Source organism: Thalia democratica, chromosome 8 (genome assembly GCF_965202585.1).
Source record: "Thalia democratica chromosome 8, ktThaDemo2.hap1.1, whole genome shotgun sequence".
NCBI classification, from domain to species: Eukaryota; Metazoa; Chordata; class Thaliacea; order Salpida; family Salpidae; genus Thalia; species Thalia democratica.
The window spans coordinates 23,538,178-23,556,363 of record NC_139172.1 but is presented as its reverse complement, the minus strand read 5'-3'; the positions used below and the strand labels follow the sequence as shown (position 1 = coordinate 23,556,363).

Below are 18,186 nucleotides of genomic sequence, written 5' to 3'. Positions count from 1 at the left end.
ATTGTCTTTATCAATTGTAATCGTGTTTTAATGACATGCAGAAGTATCAAATATTTTTTTTAAATCCCCAATAAGATTGTGTAACACAAAAAGGAATCTGATTTATTTTTACCATACTTTACTCAATAGATAAATTTCCATATTTATAAAATTCAACAGCTTTTTTTTAAGTCTTTTTTACTAGAAGGTTTAAAAAAAAGGAATAAAAGTTTGTATATAATATAATAAAGTTTAATAGTTAGTTTTAATATAATTAATTATAGTTTATTGAACGATAAAAAAAGACGCTCAAAATATTTGGTCCTAAGACATGGTGCACAAAAAACCTTTTGCTTATCGGGTCGCACACTACGGATACCTTTACCATATTGGTTGTATTAAATAACAGTTATTTTGAAGGTTTGTGAAAAGTTTATAAGTTTAACAACAACTTGTGATAAAAACCCTAAAAATATTTACTTAATCTGTAGTAACTTAATTTTTTCTTTTAGTACACAACACACTCACTTTCTGTAATGTTGTTAAAAATTATGGAAAAAATTCGAGATAGATTTACATTTGATCTGTAGCCACAACACTGAGTAAGAATTACATATTTAATTAAAATAAACAAACATTTACTCAGGATTTTGAACTCTTCATTTTTGGAATTTTTTTCTTTTGGTCAGATTGTAGTGCTAAAGTGTTCGCCTTATATGTGCTGAGTCAGCAAATCTACTTAAAGCTTTTTATTTATTTGTTGTTTTTTTATACCCTTATTCCTAACCTATCCCACCTTACCAAAACAAATTAAAAATAAATCAAAAACTAAATTTCTAATTTAAAAACTAAAAACAACATTAAAAAAAAATTCCTTATTCAGCAAATATTAGGGGAAACACCTTAGCGTTTCAACAAGACTCTGTACAGCTAGTTGTCAAATTTCCGAAAACAATATGCAACCCAATAAGTTGAGCATGATATTCTATATTGAAACAAACAAACGTCTCTACTCAATATAAAAACGTATTTTTTATTGAATTCTTGCAACCGTGCTGTCTATGCACTGTACAGTGTATTTGTTTGGTTTTTTTCATATCGTAACTCAAGCTATTTGAAATCAATACGTTTGTCCTTCATTAAGCTAAACTATACTTTAAGTGCTTTTTGCTATGGTCAGTAGTCAGTTTTCGTAGAATTTAAAAAATTGCTCCATTAAAAAAGTTCTTCTTTTTAGACATACATTGTACAAACACAAACTATTTCTAACTTTTACTACAGGGTAGTTTAAAGATCATCACTTAAAAGTTAAACTCTTAGACTTAGATTTTAAGATAGTTTTAATTTTACGACGATAGATTCTCAGAGGATTTCTAATTTTCTCCTTTTCCAATTTAGCCTCATTTCCTCATGGCATATCTTTTTTATTTTTACTTATAAAACTTTTTTTTGTGTTCAATATAACTTTTTCTTGACAAAAAAACAAAATGTATTGGGGCTTATTTTTGACGCAAAGGCCCTTTGAAAATATGGTCATTTAAGCTTTTTTTTTGTTTTTGTCCAAAAAATACCAAAAAATTAAAATGAAGTTTGTTTATTTAAGTTAAAGTTATTTTTTCATCTTCAAGTTATATGTTTTTTTTTTAGTTTCAACTTCAAATTAAACATAAAGGCAAAAATAAGATTTTTTTCTTTAGCAGCACTTATGACAACACTATTTGTTTTAAAGTTATGACTTAATCATCATAAATTTAGTTTTTTTTTTTTACCATTTAATGTCTAATTTGAAAGTTATATGTTTTTTTTTCTTAGTTTGATGTAATTTATCAATTACGTCCCTTAAAAGTTTACCTTTTTTAGGGTATATTTATTTTTTTATCTTTAGTTTTAAACCCAAAAAAATCATAATAATAACATCAATATAAAAAATAAACATATTGAAGTAAAATAATAATATTCATACAAGTAATAAAACAATAAAAATAACAAATATATCGACATTACCAAAAATAATATTAATATATAATAATGGTACTTTTACTATTTTTATATGATAGTATTGTTTTTATTTGTATCGATCTTATTATATTAGTAATTATTATTTACTGTTTTCATTAATAACATTTTTTTTTATGTTATTATTCTTATCATTAACATCAATATTATTATCATTTTTCTTGTTTTTATAACTGTTAAGGACATAATTATTATTACTGAGATGTTTTATTATATCTATTATTTATGTTGATGTTATTATTGTTCTTGTTACTGACTACTAATATTTTTTTCTTTATTATTGTTTTAATATAGGCTTTTTTTAAGTTTCAATATTCTTTTTGTTGATATCGTTCTTATTATGATAGTTTTGTTAATATACTATTAATTATCATAACTATCATTATTGCTATTATTACATTTTTTTTTATTATTGTATTTTTAACTATATTAACCAGTATAATCGATATTCTTATAATTTTTTGACTTTTTATTATTAATGTCAATTAATTTTTGATAATATTATATCATATTTTTGTCCCTGGTATGACACTTAATTGTAATTATTTAATTTCTTTTACTTGCAAAAATATTCCGTTTTTTAAGGAATTATAGATGAACAGTAGTGTAGTGATATACCCTAAAAAAAGGTAAACTTTTAAGAGACGTAATTAACACACTACATCAAATTTAAAATAAACGTATAACTTTTAAATTAAACTAAAAATAGTAAGATTTACAATAAATAAATTTATTGTAATTGAGTCATAACTTGGCAAACAAATAAAGTTGTCATATCATAAGTGCTGCCAACGAAAAAAAAATCATATGTTGCCTATATGTTTAAAAGTTGAAGGAAACATATAACCTGAAGATAAAATATATAACTTTTATTTAAAGAAACAAATTGACTTTTACTATGTTTAAAATTTAAAGAAACGTTATATTGAACGTATTTTTTGTTTTGTTTTAAAAGTAATAATAAGAAAGATGTGCCATGAGGAAGGAAAGCTAAATTGGAAAAAAATGAAATTTTAAATACTCTGACAATCTATAGTTGTTTTTATTTCTGGTATCTTTAGGATAAAAACGACTAATTACTAATGAAAAAAATTCAAAAGGTTTTTTTTGTTTAAAATATTAATTTTTTTTAATTAAACTTAGCTACAGCTTTCTTTCCATTTCGATGCAGCATGTAACTTAAACGAGATTTCGGGCGAAGATGTATTCTTAAGCAAAAACAAACACGTAGACTAGCTTTATACTAAATGCTAAAATGAGAAATTACAATTTTTTAACATCATTTAATATTTTAATAAAAGCTAATATTATTTATACCATGGTAGCCATTTACAAAACTTGAATACATTCTCATATGCATTTAATTAGTTTATAGTTTTTTCCCCTAAAGCTTAGAAAAAGTATTTCAGAATATTTTTTTCAATTGCTTTGGATAAATTTTATCTTTGAAAATGTTTTAAACCTGAAAAACTCTTTCTGCTTCTACTTTTTAATTTTTTTAACTTTTAGGTTAAAAACAATAGCAGTCACTCTTTCTAGAAATAATTTTAAAGGTCAAAAGAGGAATTTACAAGTGATTGCCACACTAGTTAGTTTATGCTTGTTAAGTTTTTTTTTTAAACTCAGAGTCTTGAGTCAGACAATGTTTTTCTTTAAACTTATTGAAATTAATTTGAGTCATTTTTAATGTTTATAATATTTTACTAAACTTATGCTGCATTTAGTTTTGTTTTTTTAATGTTTTTTAAGTTATAAGGTAAAATTCCAGCTAGCTCTGCTTTAATATAGAAATTTAATTTTATTTTTGAGTTTTAAAAGATAGAAATTAAGTGCACACAGTTGTGGTCAGTGGATTGGTGTGAAAAATAAAATGTTTTACTTAAATCAAGTACTCACTTTTTTAAGTCTTGGTCTCCCTGTAGGAGCTAGAGTCAACTATGCAGACAATACTGGTGCCAAACATTTGTACTTCATCTCTGTAAAAGGAATTAAAGGGCGTCTGAACAGGTTGCCTTTTGATGCATCTGGTGATCTTGTACTTGCAACAGTGAAAAAGGGTAAACCTGAACTCCGTAAGAAAGTCCACCCTGCTGTCATCATCAGGCAATCCAAGTCATTCAGAAGGAAATGGGCACCTTTATCTATTTTGAAGACAATGCTGGAGTCATTGTGAACAACAAAGGAGAAATGAAAGGATCTGCAATCACTGGACCAGTTGCAAAAGAATGTGCTGATTGTTGGCAAATACACTACTACAAATAATGAATACAAAAAGCTTAGTCTACCATCATTTGTACTTGTCTGGCCAAATAAGACTAAATCAGTATTTTTGGAAATATTAACAGCTTTTGTCAGTCTTAATGTATAAAACTTTCTGACTTAAAAAAAAAAATTTTAATGATTATTGTAGTAAGTTATTGAGTCATGAATTTCATTCAAAATAAGCATTTGATTTTGTAATTTAACATTTGTGTCTAAAAAATTATTGTATGACCGATAAGATAGTGTTTCTGAGATATACATTTAATGTTTTATTTTTCATTTTACAGACTTAGTTAAGATTAAGTTTTAGTATTACTTACCAATAATGCACTTTTCAAACATTCATTGATTACTTGAAAAGGTTTGATTGTATTTATCAGTGAAAGGGAATTACTATAAAAAAAAGCATATCAACATAGCTTTATTTAACATTATTTTTTTAAACTTAAGGTTGAATTAGGTTTCTCTCTGAAAATGAAATAGCAGTTACATGACAATTCTAGTTCTCACAACTCAAAACCTTAATATATTTTCCAGGACCATGTCTAAAAGAATAATTTGAAGAACATGAAAATGTACCAAAAAGTCCCATTATTATAATAAGGTGGACATTCAACCTAGAATTTTATACTTTTTGAAATCCTCAAATTTGAATAGATTTTATATCTAAGATAATGATATTTAGATTAGATACAAAAAAGGTATTATAAACAATAAAGATGTTTTACTACCTAAAATTTGTTTTTATTATAAAACACATTTAAAGTAGCATTACAGTATCTTTTTTTATGAATTATATACTAGTTAAGGAGTTTATACTAATAATGGACAAGAAGACAGGGTTTCAACACATTCAGGATAACTTATGACAGTTTTAAGTTTTTAAAAATCTCAGAATAACTCAGGCTAGTTTGAAATAGAAAAAAGAAACTCAAGATAGCTCAAGCTAGTTTAGTTTTTTTATAAAAAACTTGTGATAGTTTAAAATTTCCTAGGTCAGTTTTTTTAGTTTTTGAATGAAATTTAGTTACAACATTTTGTTTATTTTATAAGATATATTTTGACTCAAAAATTGCCAACCTTAAATAATCTTCTACTGAACAGTAATAAAATTTAAAAAGTATATACAAAAGAGACACTCAATGCGAAAACCAAATATATTTCATGCTATTCTTTCAGTGGATACATAGCAATAAACAAAATATATTCATTATAAAAGAAATTAACTTGGTAAAAAATAAAATCTAAATATTATGTGTAGATTTTAGTATATTAATTCATTATTTTCTAATTAAAAATTATTAAATAATGAAAAGAATAATTTTAGATGATATTTTACTAATTAACTGTACTTAATTTTAAATAATAAGAAAATTGTCAAATAGTATTGAAAGTAGATAAAAGCAAACATGTCAGACGAACAGCCACCTCAAAACCCTCTTTTTGCGGCAAGCAATCTCCCTTCGTTTCAAACCAATTCATTGTTTATGCCTGTTCAGCAAGAACAGTCACCTGCAGTTCTAAGTGGTAAGTTTTGTTTTTGAAATATTAAAAATGTTTATTTTTGAAAAGAAAATTAAACCAAAGATTATAAAGAATATTCAAAATAGCATTGATAAGATAAATTCTGAAACTCATTTTTAAAAATTTCAAAAACAATTATTATAATTACACTTTATTGATTTTAAAACTTGAATTTTTAGAATTTTTACTTTGTTGTTTTTTTTGTATACTTTGTTATTAATTCTATACTTTATAAATGTTTTAGCTCTTCTATTATAGAATTTTATTTAGTAATAAATTTTTTTTATTGACTTAAACAAATTTCTAACATAGTTTCTAAACTTTAATTGATTACATACAAGTTTATAAGTTTAGTTTAGTTTTTTAAAGCAACTTAAATAATAAAACAGATGCAGCTGAAGAACAAATGTTTGTTGTAGGAGACCAACAAACCAATCAAAGTGCTGCAGTTACAACATCTGATCAGATGCCTACTTTTTCTGATTTTTCTAATTCTGGTGGTTAGTTGTATTATAAAGTATAGTTAAATTCAATAATGTTCTTAACCTTTACTTAAAAAAACAGATAGTTTTCTTTAAAATATACACTACATGGAAATTTTCCTATTATATTAATAAAAGATAAATTGCAAATTAATTCAGTTTTACTAATTTTTTTTTTCAATAGCTTTATTCTGTTAGTTTTAATATCAAAAAATGTTCTAATCTTAAAACAATAAGTTTTTAAATTTTGAATTTTAATAATTTTTTATCAACAGCGGATGACCCTTTTTCTTCAATTGGTTCCCAGCCGCCACCACAGCCTCCAAAATCATCAGCGGCTCCATCTGAAGAGCAACCAGCTTTGTTTGTCCCATCATCAACTCCCACTCCTCCACCCACAACAATGCAACAACCTCCACAAGTCAACCCTTTTGCGCACCAGCGCCCCAGAGGAGGGCCCAGGCCCATGTTTGTCCCCAACCCGCTCATTTCCCAGTCACCGCAGCGGTTCAACCAACCTCGGCCCATGATGAACCCGACAGCTCCTCCTCCGGTTTCCCAGCTACCTCCAGCATCTGTTCCACCGTTGGTGACTCCCCCAACACAAAACAAGCTGCCGTCTTCAGTTATTCCACCTTCATTTGACAAGATGGCTTCCCAAAGAGCTCCATTCTCCCCATTGCAGCCAGTCACGCCTCACTGGTTCTACTGCAAAGTACTTTCTGATAACAACCAAGTTTGGTGTCCTTTCTCCTACATTGACTCCAAATCACTTGAAAGTGCCTTTCAACTTAAAAATGGTGATTTTCATTTTTTTGTCTAATCTGATGATATTTAAGTCAACTAGTGTGGTTGTGTAGCTTATATTTGCTTAATATTGTTTTTTAAATATGATCTATACAGCTTTATGAAAATCTTATAAAAATATTTAAAGCTGTATATAAAATAAAATTGAGTTACTTTTTTTTTAAGGTTTTGATTTTAGCCACATTCAAAACAAATTTTAACTAATTTTGGCTGTTTTCATTAGTTTATGGTTGTTTATTATTCAAAATTTCACGTTTTATAATTATAAACATATAAGTAGCATGTAAACTATAATTAAATATACTTATACATAAATTACTTCATCACATAATTATACATGCTATTAGAATATTTTATACATGTAGAAAATTTATTTTTAAATTAATTTAAATCTATATTACATTAAAAATGTATGTTTAAATTTGTAGTTTTCATTTATAGTACAAATTTGTTTGCTTTAAACTTTTAAAGTACCATTATTTTTTTTAAAGCTTTTTATATTTTGTTTGAAATTTACACATTTCTTAATATCAAGCTTAAAGTTTTTTTATCTTTTACCTATGTTTAAAATATACTAGCGTGTACGTTCTACTTATTTAAAAATTCCTAGCTTGTATGTCAGAATAAAGTGGTTGTTTAAATCTTAAGTTTAGTCTGTTTTAGTTGTTAAAAATTAAAAAGAATGAACATCAGAAAGTTATTTAAATTTTATAATTTATTATACATTATTTGTTTAAACATTTTACTGTATAACTTAACAGCAAAGTTAGAGTTTGTTTTTAGTAGAATCATCATTTCAAACTAAATAAACAAAAAAACTAATTAAGAATTAAGAATTACTACATTGTTCATTCTAAACAAATTATTTTTCTGCTGCTATTTTCTATCTGTTTTAAAAGTTGATATTTTCACCAACAGAGAACATCGTGAGAACGGAGGGAGGAAGGTACGATGTGGACGTGTCCGGCATGCAGAGAATGTCTGTTTACTGGCAGGAAGCCAACTCTAAAGTAACCAGGTGCACATGGTTCCACAAGAGCGAGCAGTCCAACATCTACCAGCCCTATGATGAGGAGTTCAGCAACATTTTAGAGGTTCGTTATTGTAGTTTTTTTTTTTGCTAGAAAGAAAAGTTTTTCAACAATTTTGAACAAAAATAACTAACAAACCTAGAATTTTTAACTATTTTTCATGTGAAATAACGAAGTTTTGATTATATACGGAAAATCTATCTCAAAGATTTAAAAAAATATATATAACTTTGCAAAATCAAGTTTGTATTGTACATTTTACATATATTAAATACTATTTTGAAATTTATAAAATTATAGTTTTATAGAAATTTACTGGGTACACAACTAATTCTTAGTATTCAAGTTCAATATTTCTTTTAATATATATTTTTTTACTATCATAATCGAGTTTTTAGATCTTCTGGTACAGTTTTTGTTTTAATAATATTATTTTTTTTTATTTGGGATATGGCAATAAGAAATTTAAAGCATAATAAACTATAGCTACTTTTAGTGATAATGAATTTTCTCTTTTATTCTTATTTTTAACTTTTTTACCTTCTTATACATTTTTACTTTTTAGAATTACAATTTTTTGAGAGATATTATTATAGATATAGAATTTATTATGATATTAAGATATTAGAGATATAGAATTATGGCCCTTAAATTCTTATATAATAGTATGAATTGTCATGTTTTCAATATTATCAGCGTGATTTTTCTTTGTTATTTTCCGAAGCTAAATTTGCAATAAATTTAAAATAGAATATTTAAAAATAATAATTTTATTTAAAACTCTAGTCAAGTACATTTTTGTTGTAAGTTAAAAATGAGTTTTACGCACAATTTACGTGGTACTGACTACTGGTTGACATTTTACTACTTTTGCAAAATTAAGCAAATGTAATTAGTTCAATTTTTTTTTCACTCAGGAAAAGTACGTGCAAGCAGCAAACGAGAATGTGTGGCACAAAACCATCAGCTTGCAGAACGGCCACACAATTGTACTCCACGGCCCTCAGCTTGTCTATCATTTTGTTGTTAGTTTGTTTTGGTAGTTTTATATATGTTTGAATATATCAAAGTACATCAGGTTTAATGGTTATTATTTTTTAATCTTAAATAGATTTTGTAAACTTGTGAACCAAAAAATAATTTTTTCGTTACTTTATTTCAGCAATATTCGTGTTCGGTTTACCTTACTGCTGAGCCTGTTTTTGTTTTCTTTATGATATGACACACTTTAACACATCTAAACAATGCTATTGTTTACATACATACTATTATACACCTTTTATTTTTTTATTTATAAATATTATTTTTCTAATAATTCTATGAAACACTTTTAAATTTTAAGTTTTACTCAACTAATTATATATCAATTATTCGATAATGTTTTAATTAGTATCTTAAGGTCTGAAAATTGGTTAAGTTTTATTCATGATTAGACTGATAATTTTAAAAGCTTTTAGTATTTTGTGAATAGCTGTTAGTTTCACTTTAGCAAACTTTTATAGCCTGCTGAAAATACACAAGATGATTTTGGCTCTCAAACACAAATGAGGTCTAAAATTGCTAAAAGAGGAATTTCCAATACTGATTTTGCTAGTCAAGTTCCTAAAGGTATTTTAAAACAAAGTTTTATTATGCTTGCTACAGAACTTACAAAATTTAATAATAGTTAAATATTTAGATATGTAAGCTTGGTTAAAAAAAATTGCTAGTCTATTAAGATAGTATTGTTTTAGATTTACAAAGCGTTGTACTTTTGAAAAGTATAACAATTTTCTGTTGTTTTTAATTTGTTGTCAGAAAGTTGTTCAAAAAAGAATAAGTTTGCTTTTGTAAATTTATTTTAATTTTATATTTATTATTATTGTCTATTATTACTTATTAGACTATTATTGTTACATGTGTTATTACTAGCCAATTATGTACTTTAAAAATACTTTTTTTTAAATGTAGTATAACAAGTGAGTAATTAAACTGTACAAATACGGTCTATTGTAATTTTATACTATAACTTAAATATGTTTTTTATTCATATAACAAGCCTTATATCAATTATAATTTCAGATGAGTGCGGAGTTCCCAGTCATATTGTGTTTTTCTGCCACGGAGTCGGGCCCGTGTGTGACCTGCGTAAAAGAAGCATTGTTGAGTGTGGTAAGAGCGTATATATATATATATATATATATATATATGTATATATATTTTAATAACACAATATATGAAGCTGCTTCCATAAAGTTTTATTGTATTATTACCAATATTACAAACACACATGAAAATAAATAGGTTAATTAATTGTAGAGTATGTGCTATGTCATAATAATTATTTTTCTGCTAATCGCTATTTAAAAAATCTTTATACATTTTAACTACAAACAGTGGATGAGTTCAGAGGGATCCATCAAACCCTGCTCCGTTCCCACTTCAAGCAGAATTTCGACAGCGGCAAAGCTAAGAGGATTGAGTTTCTGCCCGTTCACTGGCACCAGGCACTTCATGGAGACGCTACTGGAGTTGACAGGTAATATTTGTTTGTTATTACTTAAGTTGAAATTTATTTATTATATTTTAAGTGTGTTTTGTTTAAATTAATAGTAGTTAAACGCCATCTAAAATTTTTCAAAATTTAGAAATTAGTAATAAAATCAACTGTTCAAGAAATAACTAAAATGTTGCGCAAAACAATTTTTTTATCTCTTTAAACTTGATCGTATTAGGTCTTTACGTAAAAGTTGCATTTTGCTGGCTCAATCTTTTATGTATAAGTTAAATTCATAATAACTTTATCTGAGTTATCATTACTACTTTTTCTACATACAAGGTTTATGGTAAGATATTAAAAAGTAACTAAATAAAAAGTTAAAGCAATTGCTACCAAATTTTGTATGACATATTTTTAGTTTTAATTTCTTTTTTTTATAATTAATATGAAGTTATTTTTTAGAAGGAAAATAGTATAAAAAACCTTTAAATCAACAAAATGCGTGTTTTATTACAACCATAAGACAAAAATATTTTATTGTATTTATTGTTTTGTTAAAAAGTAATAGTGTCAGGGTTGCCAAAAAACTTTGAAACCTGGAAAAGCCTGGAATTTAAAAAAATTTGAAAAACAAACCTGGAATTTTGAACAAAAATCACTAAAGAAAACTGGAGAAATCTCGAATTTTTAACAATTTTAACATGTTAAGTAGTAAAATTTCGATTTGACTCAAAAAATAGATAAAAAATTTTGTCTACATCAAAATTGTTTTTATTTAAAAAAACATTAAAAGTAGCTTAACAGTATTTTTTCACTGTTTTTATACTATTTAATTTAAACAGTTTCTTACCTTAAACTTAACTTTAAACTAAAAACAGACCTAAAAATGTGTACTTTTAAAAATTTGGAGGAAGTTTTGAAAACCTGGAGAAAATTTGCCAAAAATATTTGGCAACCCTGTAATGTGGAAAATGTATACAAGGTTCCATCTTCGCTATATTTCCCTATAAATTTTCAATATTCTGAAAATCTCTATAAGTCCCTTGAAAAATATGTGAAAATCTCTAAATTTGAAAGCCAAAATAGTGACATCGCGTGGTGAAAAACATATAAAAATACTTAATTATTAATTTAATATTTTTTTGTTAATCAAAATCTTTTTTATCTCAGTACAAAACTGTGACTATGTGGCGCCACCTAGTGAATATTTTTTCCTTAAACATATTAAATACGATTTATCTAAAGTTTGCTTATTTAACTAAAATCAGAGCTCAAAGACCCTGGAACTTTCGTAAATTTTTTATTAAGAATGTGCTTATAAATGGTTAATGATATATTTTATTTTATGTACCTTAAAAGTATGTTCGTAACACTTAAAATTCATTGTTTTTTTTTGATAATTTCCCTCTAAGTTTGCTGTATTTTATGGATTTCCCTATAATTTTTTTCTTTAATTTTAGTGGGAACCCTTGTATACTTTTGCTTTATATAAAAAAGTACTAACTTTATATTTTTTTGTTTTGACAGCTATGCATTAAAAAAGTACCTCTATATCAGTCTAAAAATATATAAAGTTTATTTAAAATAAAATTACTTTTATCTAAAGTTTAAATTTTTCATTTCTTTATTTTACTCTGTCTGCTAAAATTATCTTAGTACTAGAATAAAATGTGCACTTAAACTTTGATTAATTTCTCCAAAATTTTTTAAACTGAATCAGTCTTTAAAATAGGTTTCAGTATTTTATATCTATATTCCCATCAAATAAGTGCAAAAGCAACAGTCTTAATGGTACGACCATTTTTTTTTTCAAACTGAAAATTCCCAACAGCAAGATCAGGAGGCTGACGCTTCCCAGCATATCGAGGTTGAGGCAGTTCACCAACGAAACGCTGCTGGACATCCTGTTCTACTCGTCGCCCGTCTACTGCCAGACCATCGTGGAAACCGTCGGCAACGAGCTCAACTCCCTGTACGAGCTGTTCCTGTCCAGAAACCCGGGCTTCACCGGAAGAGTGTCTCTGGCCGGGCACAGTCTTGGTTGGTCATAAGATAACCTCTTTTTTTGGTATATGAACTAGTAAAATGCTGACTTGTTACTAAGAAAAAACAGATTACAAAACTAGTATCACTACATTAAATTTATAAAAAAAGTTGTTTGGTAATTATTCTATATAAAGTATTTTGAATCTTTTTCAATCGTAACTTATTCAATAACAGTTTTTAAGTTCAGTTAAACTAGTATTAAACGACACTGTTAAGCAAATAATCCATAACAATATTAACTGTTATGTTGTTTACACATTTTTAACATGTACTTAAAATTATTAAATAAACTAATATCCTTTAAATAACGTTTTTTTTTTAATTTGCTTAACTAACTGATTTTGTGTTACTCGATATCTTACATGAAGTTCTTTTCTACAGGATCTCTGATCTTGTTCGATCTGTTGTGCCACCAACGTTTGAATGGGGAAGAACCAGCACCGGAGGAAAAACCAGAAGTGAAAACGGAAATGCAGCAGCCGTTCAAGGGTTCGACCAACAGCCTGGCCACCACGATCAGCAACAACCACGATCAGGTGGCCAGCATTGAGGAGGCGTTGGAGAAACTCAGCTTGGAAAAGTTCTCGGAAAAATTCCAAGAAGAGCAAGTTGACCTTGAAACTTTGGTGAGTTTTATAAATTCAACTTGTTTCAATGTTCTTCCAGAAATAAATTTTTAGTAAATCAGTTATGTTTGTATTTTTTTACTTTATATGATTGTGTTTTTTAACGTCAATGTCTTCAATTCAGTTATACTTTCCAATTTGCTTAATTAATTTTTTCTAAAAAAACCTAATTTTTATAAGCGAAAGTTATTTTGTAGAAATCAAAAATGTTTTGTTTTATTTGTACAAATCAAAAGTTTAATCAAAGTAGAGGTTGTGTAAATCTTAAAATGAAGTAGCTTCTAATTTTACTCGTATTTTTTGAATTTTTTAGATCTGTAAGATTTTTACATAACACAAAAGATAATGTCTAACGTTCCCGTATTAATTATTTGCTCATTTGAATCATTTAATAAAATTGAAAGTTCACCTTAATTTGTTTTCACTTATATATTTTTCACCAGTTGATGTGCAGTGAGGCCGACTTGAAGGACTTGTCGCTGCCGATGGGGCCGCGGAAGAAGTTGCTAGCCTTCGTCAAAGACTTCAACGAGAAGCAGGAGCTGCTCAAGCAAGCCGCTCAACAGCAGCCTCAAGCGGTTGAAATTCCTCCCGTTGAAGTGGAAGCTTCTAATTTCGATGACGAAATCGCTCAGCTTGTGAGTTTTCTAAAATATACTTATCATTAGAAAATGTGTTGAACGTGTTTAGTAACAATTAAAATCAAATTAGTTTACTTACATTATAATTAACATACGGTAAACCTATACAGCATTATAATGACAATGATATTCTCGAAATACTTTATAAGGCTGAAGTACTTTTTATTGTCATTATATTAATGTAGAGTTTTACTGTAGGTTGATTATAATGTGAGTAAACTTTAATGATTTTTATTGTTATTAAACTTGTTTCGCACTTATTCAAGCTCCTCTATAACTAACAGCTAACTGGTGAAATAATAGTTTATGCCTAATCTAAAACTAATATATATCATCTTTTTTTTTAATAAAATTAATAACATTTTACTAACTATAAACTTTAAGTACGAAAGTAACGTTACAGTTAAAATTTGATCATTGTTTAATACTACTTAAAGTTTCAAAGACTCAAAAATTGTTTTCTATAGATTTTCTGATAATAAACTTAATTTTAATTACAAATGCTAACGTACACACCCACCCACCAACAGGGATCAATGGACATGATAGGAGCGACCAACGTCAATATAAACTTCCAGCAGTTCGACACTGGCACGGGTCAGCCTGCTGTCCAGTACCCGCAACTCAACTTCCACCCACAAACACTGTTTGCGTTCGGCTCACCAATCGGTTAGTATTTTTAAGATGAAGTTGTTTGAGTTATACGTAGTTAAAATTTTATAATATATGTTTAGTTATTCTACTTTCGTTTAATGCTTTGAAAATATTTTGAGAAGAATCAATATTATCCAGTTAAAAACATATACAAAACGTAAGCTTGAATTTTCGAAAAGTATATTCTTGATTTTTAAGTTGCTAATAAACTGTTTAGTTGGTAATTGTTTGTCAAAGTTTAATATTAAGAGTACAAACCATTCTTTTTATATTTACCTCCAAATTAGGTTTCGAATTATTTTAACATGTAGATGTTCAAGAATCATCAAATATTCTTAAAATATCTTGTTATTTTTACAAGCATCTCAATGATAAGTATTGGACAAGTTCTAGACCAACCCTTTAACTTACTTTAAGTATTAACTTAATAGAGAAAATTTTGAGACTAAAACTAGATAATGCTGGTTTGCAGGGATGTTTTTGACTGTGAGGGGAATCGAAGAGCTCGGTGAGGAGTTCAAGTTGCCAACCTGCGACGGATTCTTGAATGTATACCATCCGGTGAGTGGTTTATGTGTGCTTGAAGTCGTCTTAAAAGTTTTTAAAAAATTCGTCCAAGTATATATCTTGTCAACTTTGATGTAGTAAATTCAAGTGTACAATTCTTGATAAACTGAACAATGTTTTTCAATGACTTGCTAGATCTTGGTTGGTTATTGATGGTTTAGTTGTACTGATTTTCATGAGTTTCAAGTTTGGTGGAGCTTGCAGTGCAAGTTTAAAATTTTTTATTTGTTCGATCATGATTTAAAAGTTTCATTGCCTTTTCAGTTTGACCCTTGCGCTTACCGGGTCGAACCTCTGATTGATCCCGATTTTGAAGCGAAACCAATTCTTGTGCCGCATTACAAGGGAAGAAAAAGAATGCATCTTGGTTTGTTTTTTTAACATTGTAAGCTTTTTTTCTAAATTACGAAACAGTTGAACTCATTTTTCTATTAACTTTGTAAGTAATTTAAAAACAAAATATTTCAACCAATCAGAGTTGAGAGATTCGATCGGTCGCATGGGTCAGGAGCTGAAGGACGGAATAATCAGGTCTGTCAGGATGGCCATTGGAAGCGTGCAGAGGTTCGCCGCCAACCATTGGAACACGGAACAAAAAGTAAGTAGCCTCTTGTTTTTATGGTGTGAATATTTTGTTTAAAAGTTTAAACCAATTAACTCACTACTTTTTAAGCTTAGAATACGCTGTAAACTTTACAGCTGTTTTGAAGCAGCGTTTTAATTAAAAAAATTTAGTAGATACAGGTTTTTTTTTGAATATATATATATATATAAATATCTTTTTTGGTTAACTTTTAATGAATAAACTACAAGAATGATCAAATCTGAAATAAAACAAAACATAATGAATGTAACTATTAACACAAATCTACAAATTGGAGATAGGCAAATACTTATACATAATTGAAAAAGTAAAATGTGTCACTGCAGTGATCGCTTTTTTGTTTTCAAACAAAGATCAATAAATGTCCATTTCCTTTGAGAAATTAATACTTCAGACCTATAATATGTTTACTTTGTAGAAATCAAGATATACTTCCCTCAAATTTAATCTTCTTAAACTTTTTCAAGGTTGAAGAGGAAGTTAAAAACATGACAGAAGAAATTTTGAAGCAGAATGGACATAGTGTAGATCAAGAAGATAATGGTAATAACTCTTTTGAATTTAATTGTCTTTTAGTAACACCTTTTAGTTTTTATTTAATAAAACGTAAATGAATTAGTAAAATGTATTACTAAAAGTATTATTACACAATTTTTTTGTTTAAACTTTCAACAGTTTTCAATGGCATACCTCGTTTTTTTCAATTTCTTTTTAAGAGCTTATTTTTCACTCACCCAACACTTTTTCAAAAAACAAATTATGAAAAATACTTTATCCGAACAGTCTCGGTCGCATCGGAGCTGCCGCAACTGCCGTCCGAGGGCGTGGGGCTGCTGAACAACGGGAAGCGGATCGACTTCGTTCTGCAGGAGAGGCCGCTCGAAAGCTTCAACGATTACCTGTTCGCCTTCCAGTCCCACCTCTGCTACTGGTTGGTTCATAAGATAAATGCAGTTTCAGTTGTAAAAAAATCTCGAAATCATAAACTGAACGATGTTTAAAATCAACTTTGTTTCTGAAAAGTAAAAAAAAAAATAAGCTTCGCTTTGGTAGTTTTTATACTTTACTTTTTACAAGATCGATTCAAATTTATTTAAGCAAAAAAAATGAAAAAAAAAACATAAAAAACCGATGTTTTACATAAACTTTGTTTCTGTAAAAAAAAATTAAAATTGTTTATTTTTTAACTCGCAACTTTCACAGGAACAACGAGGACACGGTGCTCCTGCTGATGAAAGACGTTTACGAGCAGACCGGAGTGCTGGACGACCGGCAGCTCCAAAAGAACTCCAGCCTCCAAACCAAACCTCAGCCCCCTCCGACGAGCAGCCAGATGGTGGGCGGCGGGGAAAACGTCGCAGCGCCACCAAGGGGATTCACCCCGGCAACAACAAACATATCGCTCAACTGAAATTTTGTGGTGATGTTTTTTAAACGGCCGATTGCGTTTTCGGAATCTTTAGTTTGCTTTACATCTATTAAATGTTTGGGCATAAACTCGTCACTAATGGTTTTTTTAATAATTGACAATTAATGGGGATGTCATCGTTTTTTAGATATAACTGATTTTTTAAAGCTTTTTTCTATAATAAGTTTAACGATAACTTTTAGCCAATTTTAATTTCAAATATAAACAATTTTATGTAATTTAATGGTTTTTTATGTGTTTTAAATATTTATGTTTATTTATTTTTTGTGTATTTTTATGTCCTTGAAAGTTAACATTGAAGATGACTAATTTTTGTAGCATAAAACTTCAAAACTATTGTAGATTTTTTTTGCTTTACAAAAAGTATTAACTAAATATAAATTTATTAAATATTAAATTTAATAAAATTAAAATCTCTTTAAAAAACATATTTCACACCAGTTAAACAAATAGTGGCAGCTGCTTTTTACTATTTTCAATTCTTGGACATTTTCGATTTTATTAATCTACATATTTATCTGGAAGTTTTATAACAAGGTGTTGTTTTTATGACCTTTTATTTTTGTGCAATTAGATATTTTTCAGTTTTTTTACAAAGAAAAACGTAGTCGGTTTTTATTTAAATTAGAACTATCGTTAGACTTTAAACTAGTTTCAGATAAGAGTTTTTTTTTTGTAGATTTTTACTTTTATTTAAGTAAAATGATTAGAATACATTTGTTCAGCTTCAGTTAAAAGTAACTGGATAAGTGCGTTTGATTTTTCTATTTTAACTTTCTTTTATCACAGATGATATCTACACCGCCTTTAGTTCTATATATCGACGTAGTTTCAACAGAATAAATATTCTTACCTAATTTATGTGTCATCTTTTTTGAATAACACATAAAAAAAAATTTAACCTAAATATATAGTTTTTCATATGTTAGAAACTTGTGTAATGGAAACAAAATAGTTTAAGTACAAGAACTTCACAAAGTATATTTTTGATTTTAAATCAAAATTTTAAGTTAGCTTTTTTTTTGAAACAATGCATAAC

General features: G+C 27.6%; 1 protein-coding gene and 1 pseudogene across 1 annotated transcript; both read left to right on the top strand.

Moving 5' to 3' along the window:
- The first annotated feature begins 3,865 nt into the window (after positions 1 to 3,865).
- Positions 3,866 to 5,119, top strand: LOC145843037 (large ribosomal subunit protein uL14 pseudogene; annotated as a pseudogene).
- Positions 5,120 to 5,588: 469 nt separating this feature from the next.
- Positions 5,589 to 17,945, top strand: LOC145842732 (triacylglycerol hydrolase DDHD2-like). The gene is made up of 18 exons (XM_082950211.1): positions 5,589 to 5,784; positions 6,171 to 6,281; positions 6,539 to 7,063; positions 7,989 to 8,164; positions 9,019 to 9,126; positions 9,604 to 9,709; positions 10,163 to 10,252; positions 10,478 to 10,619; positions 12,412 to 12,620; positions 13,008 to 13,252; positions 13,696 to 13,890; positions 14,424 to 14,562; positions 15,020 to 15,108; positions 15,379 to 15,481; positions 15,591 to 15,712; positions 16,186 to 16,261; positions 16,502 to 16,649; positions 16,922 to 17,945. Exons 1-18 carry the CDS (start codon positions 5,667 to 5,669, stop codon positions 17,127 to 17,129), a joined length of 2,910 nt encoding a protein of 969 aa, XP_082806337.1. The 5' UTR covers positions 5,589 to 5,666; the 3' UTR covers positions 17,130 to 17,945.
- The last annotated feature ends 241 nt before the right edge of the window (positions 17,946 to 18,186 follow it).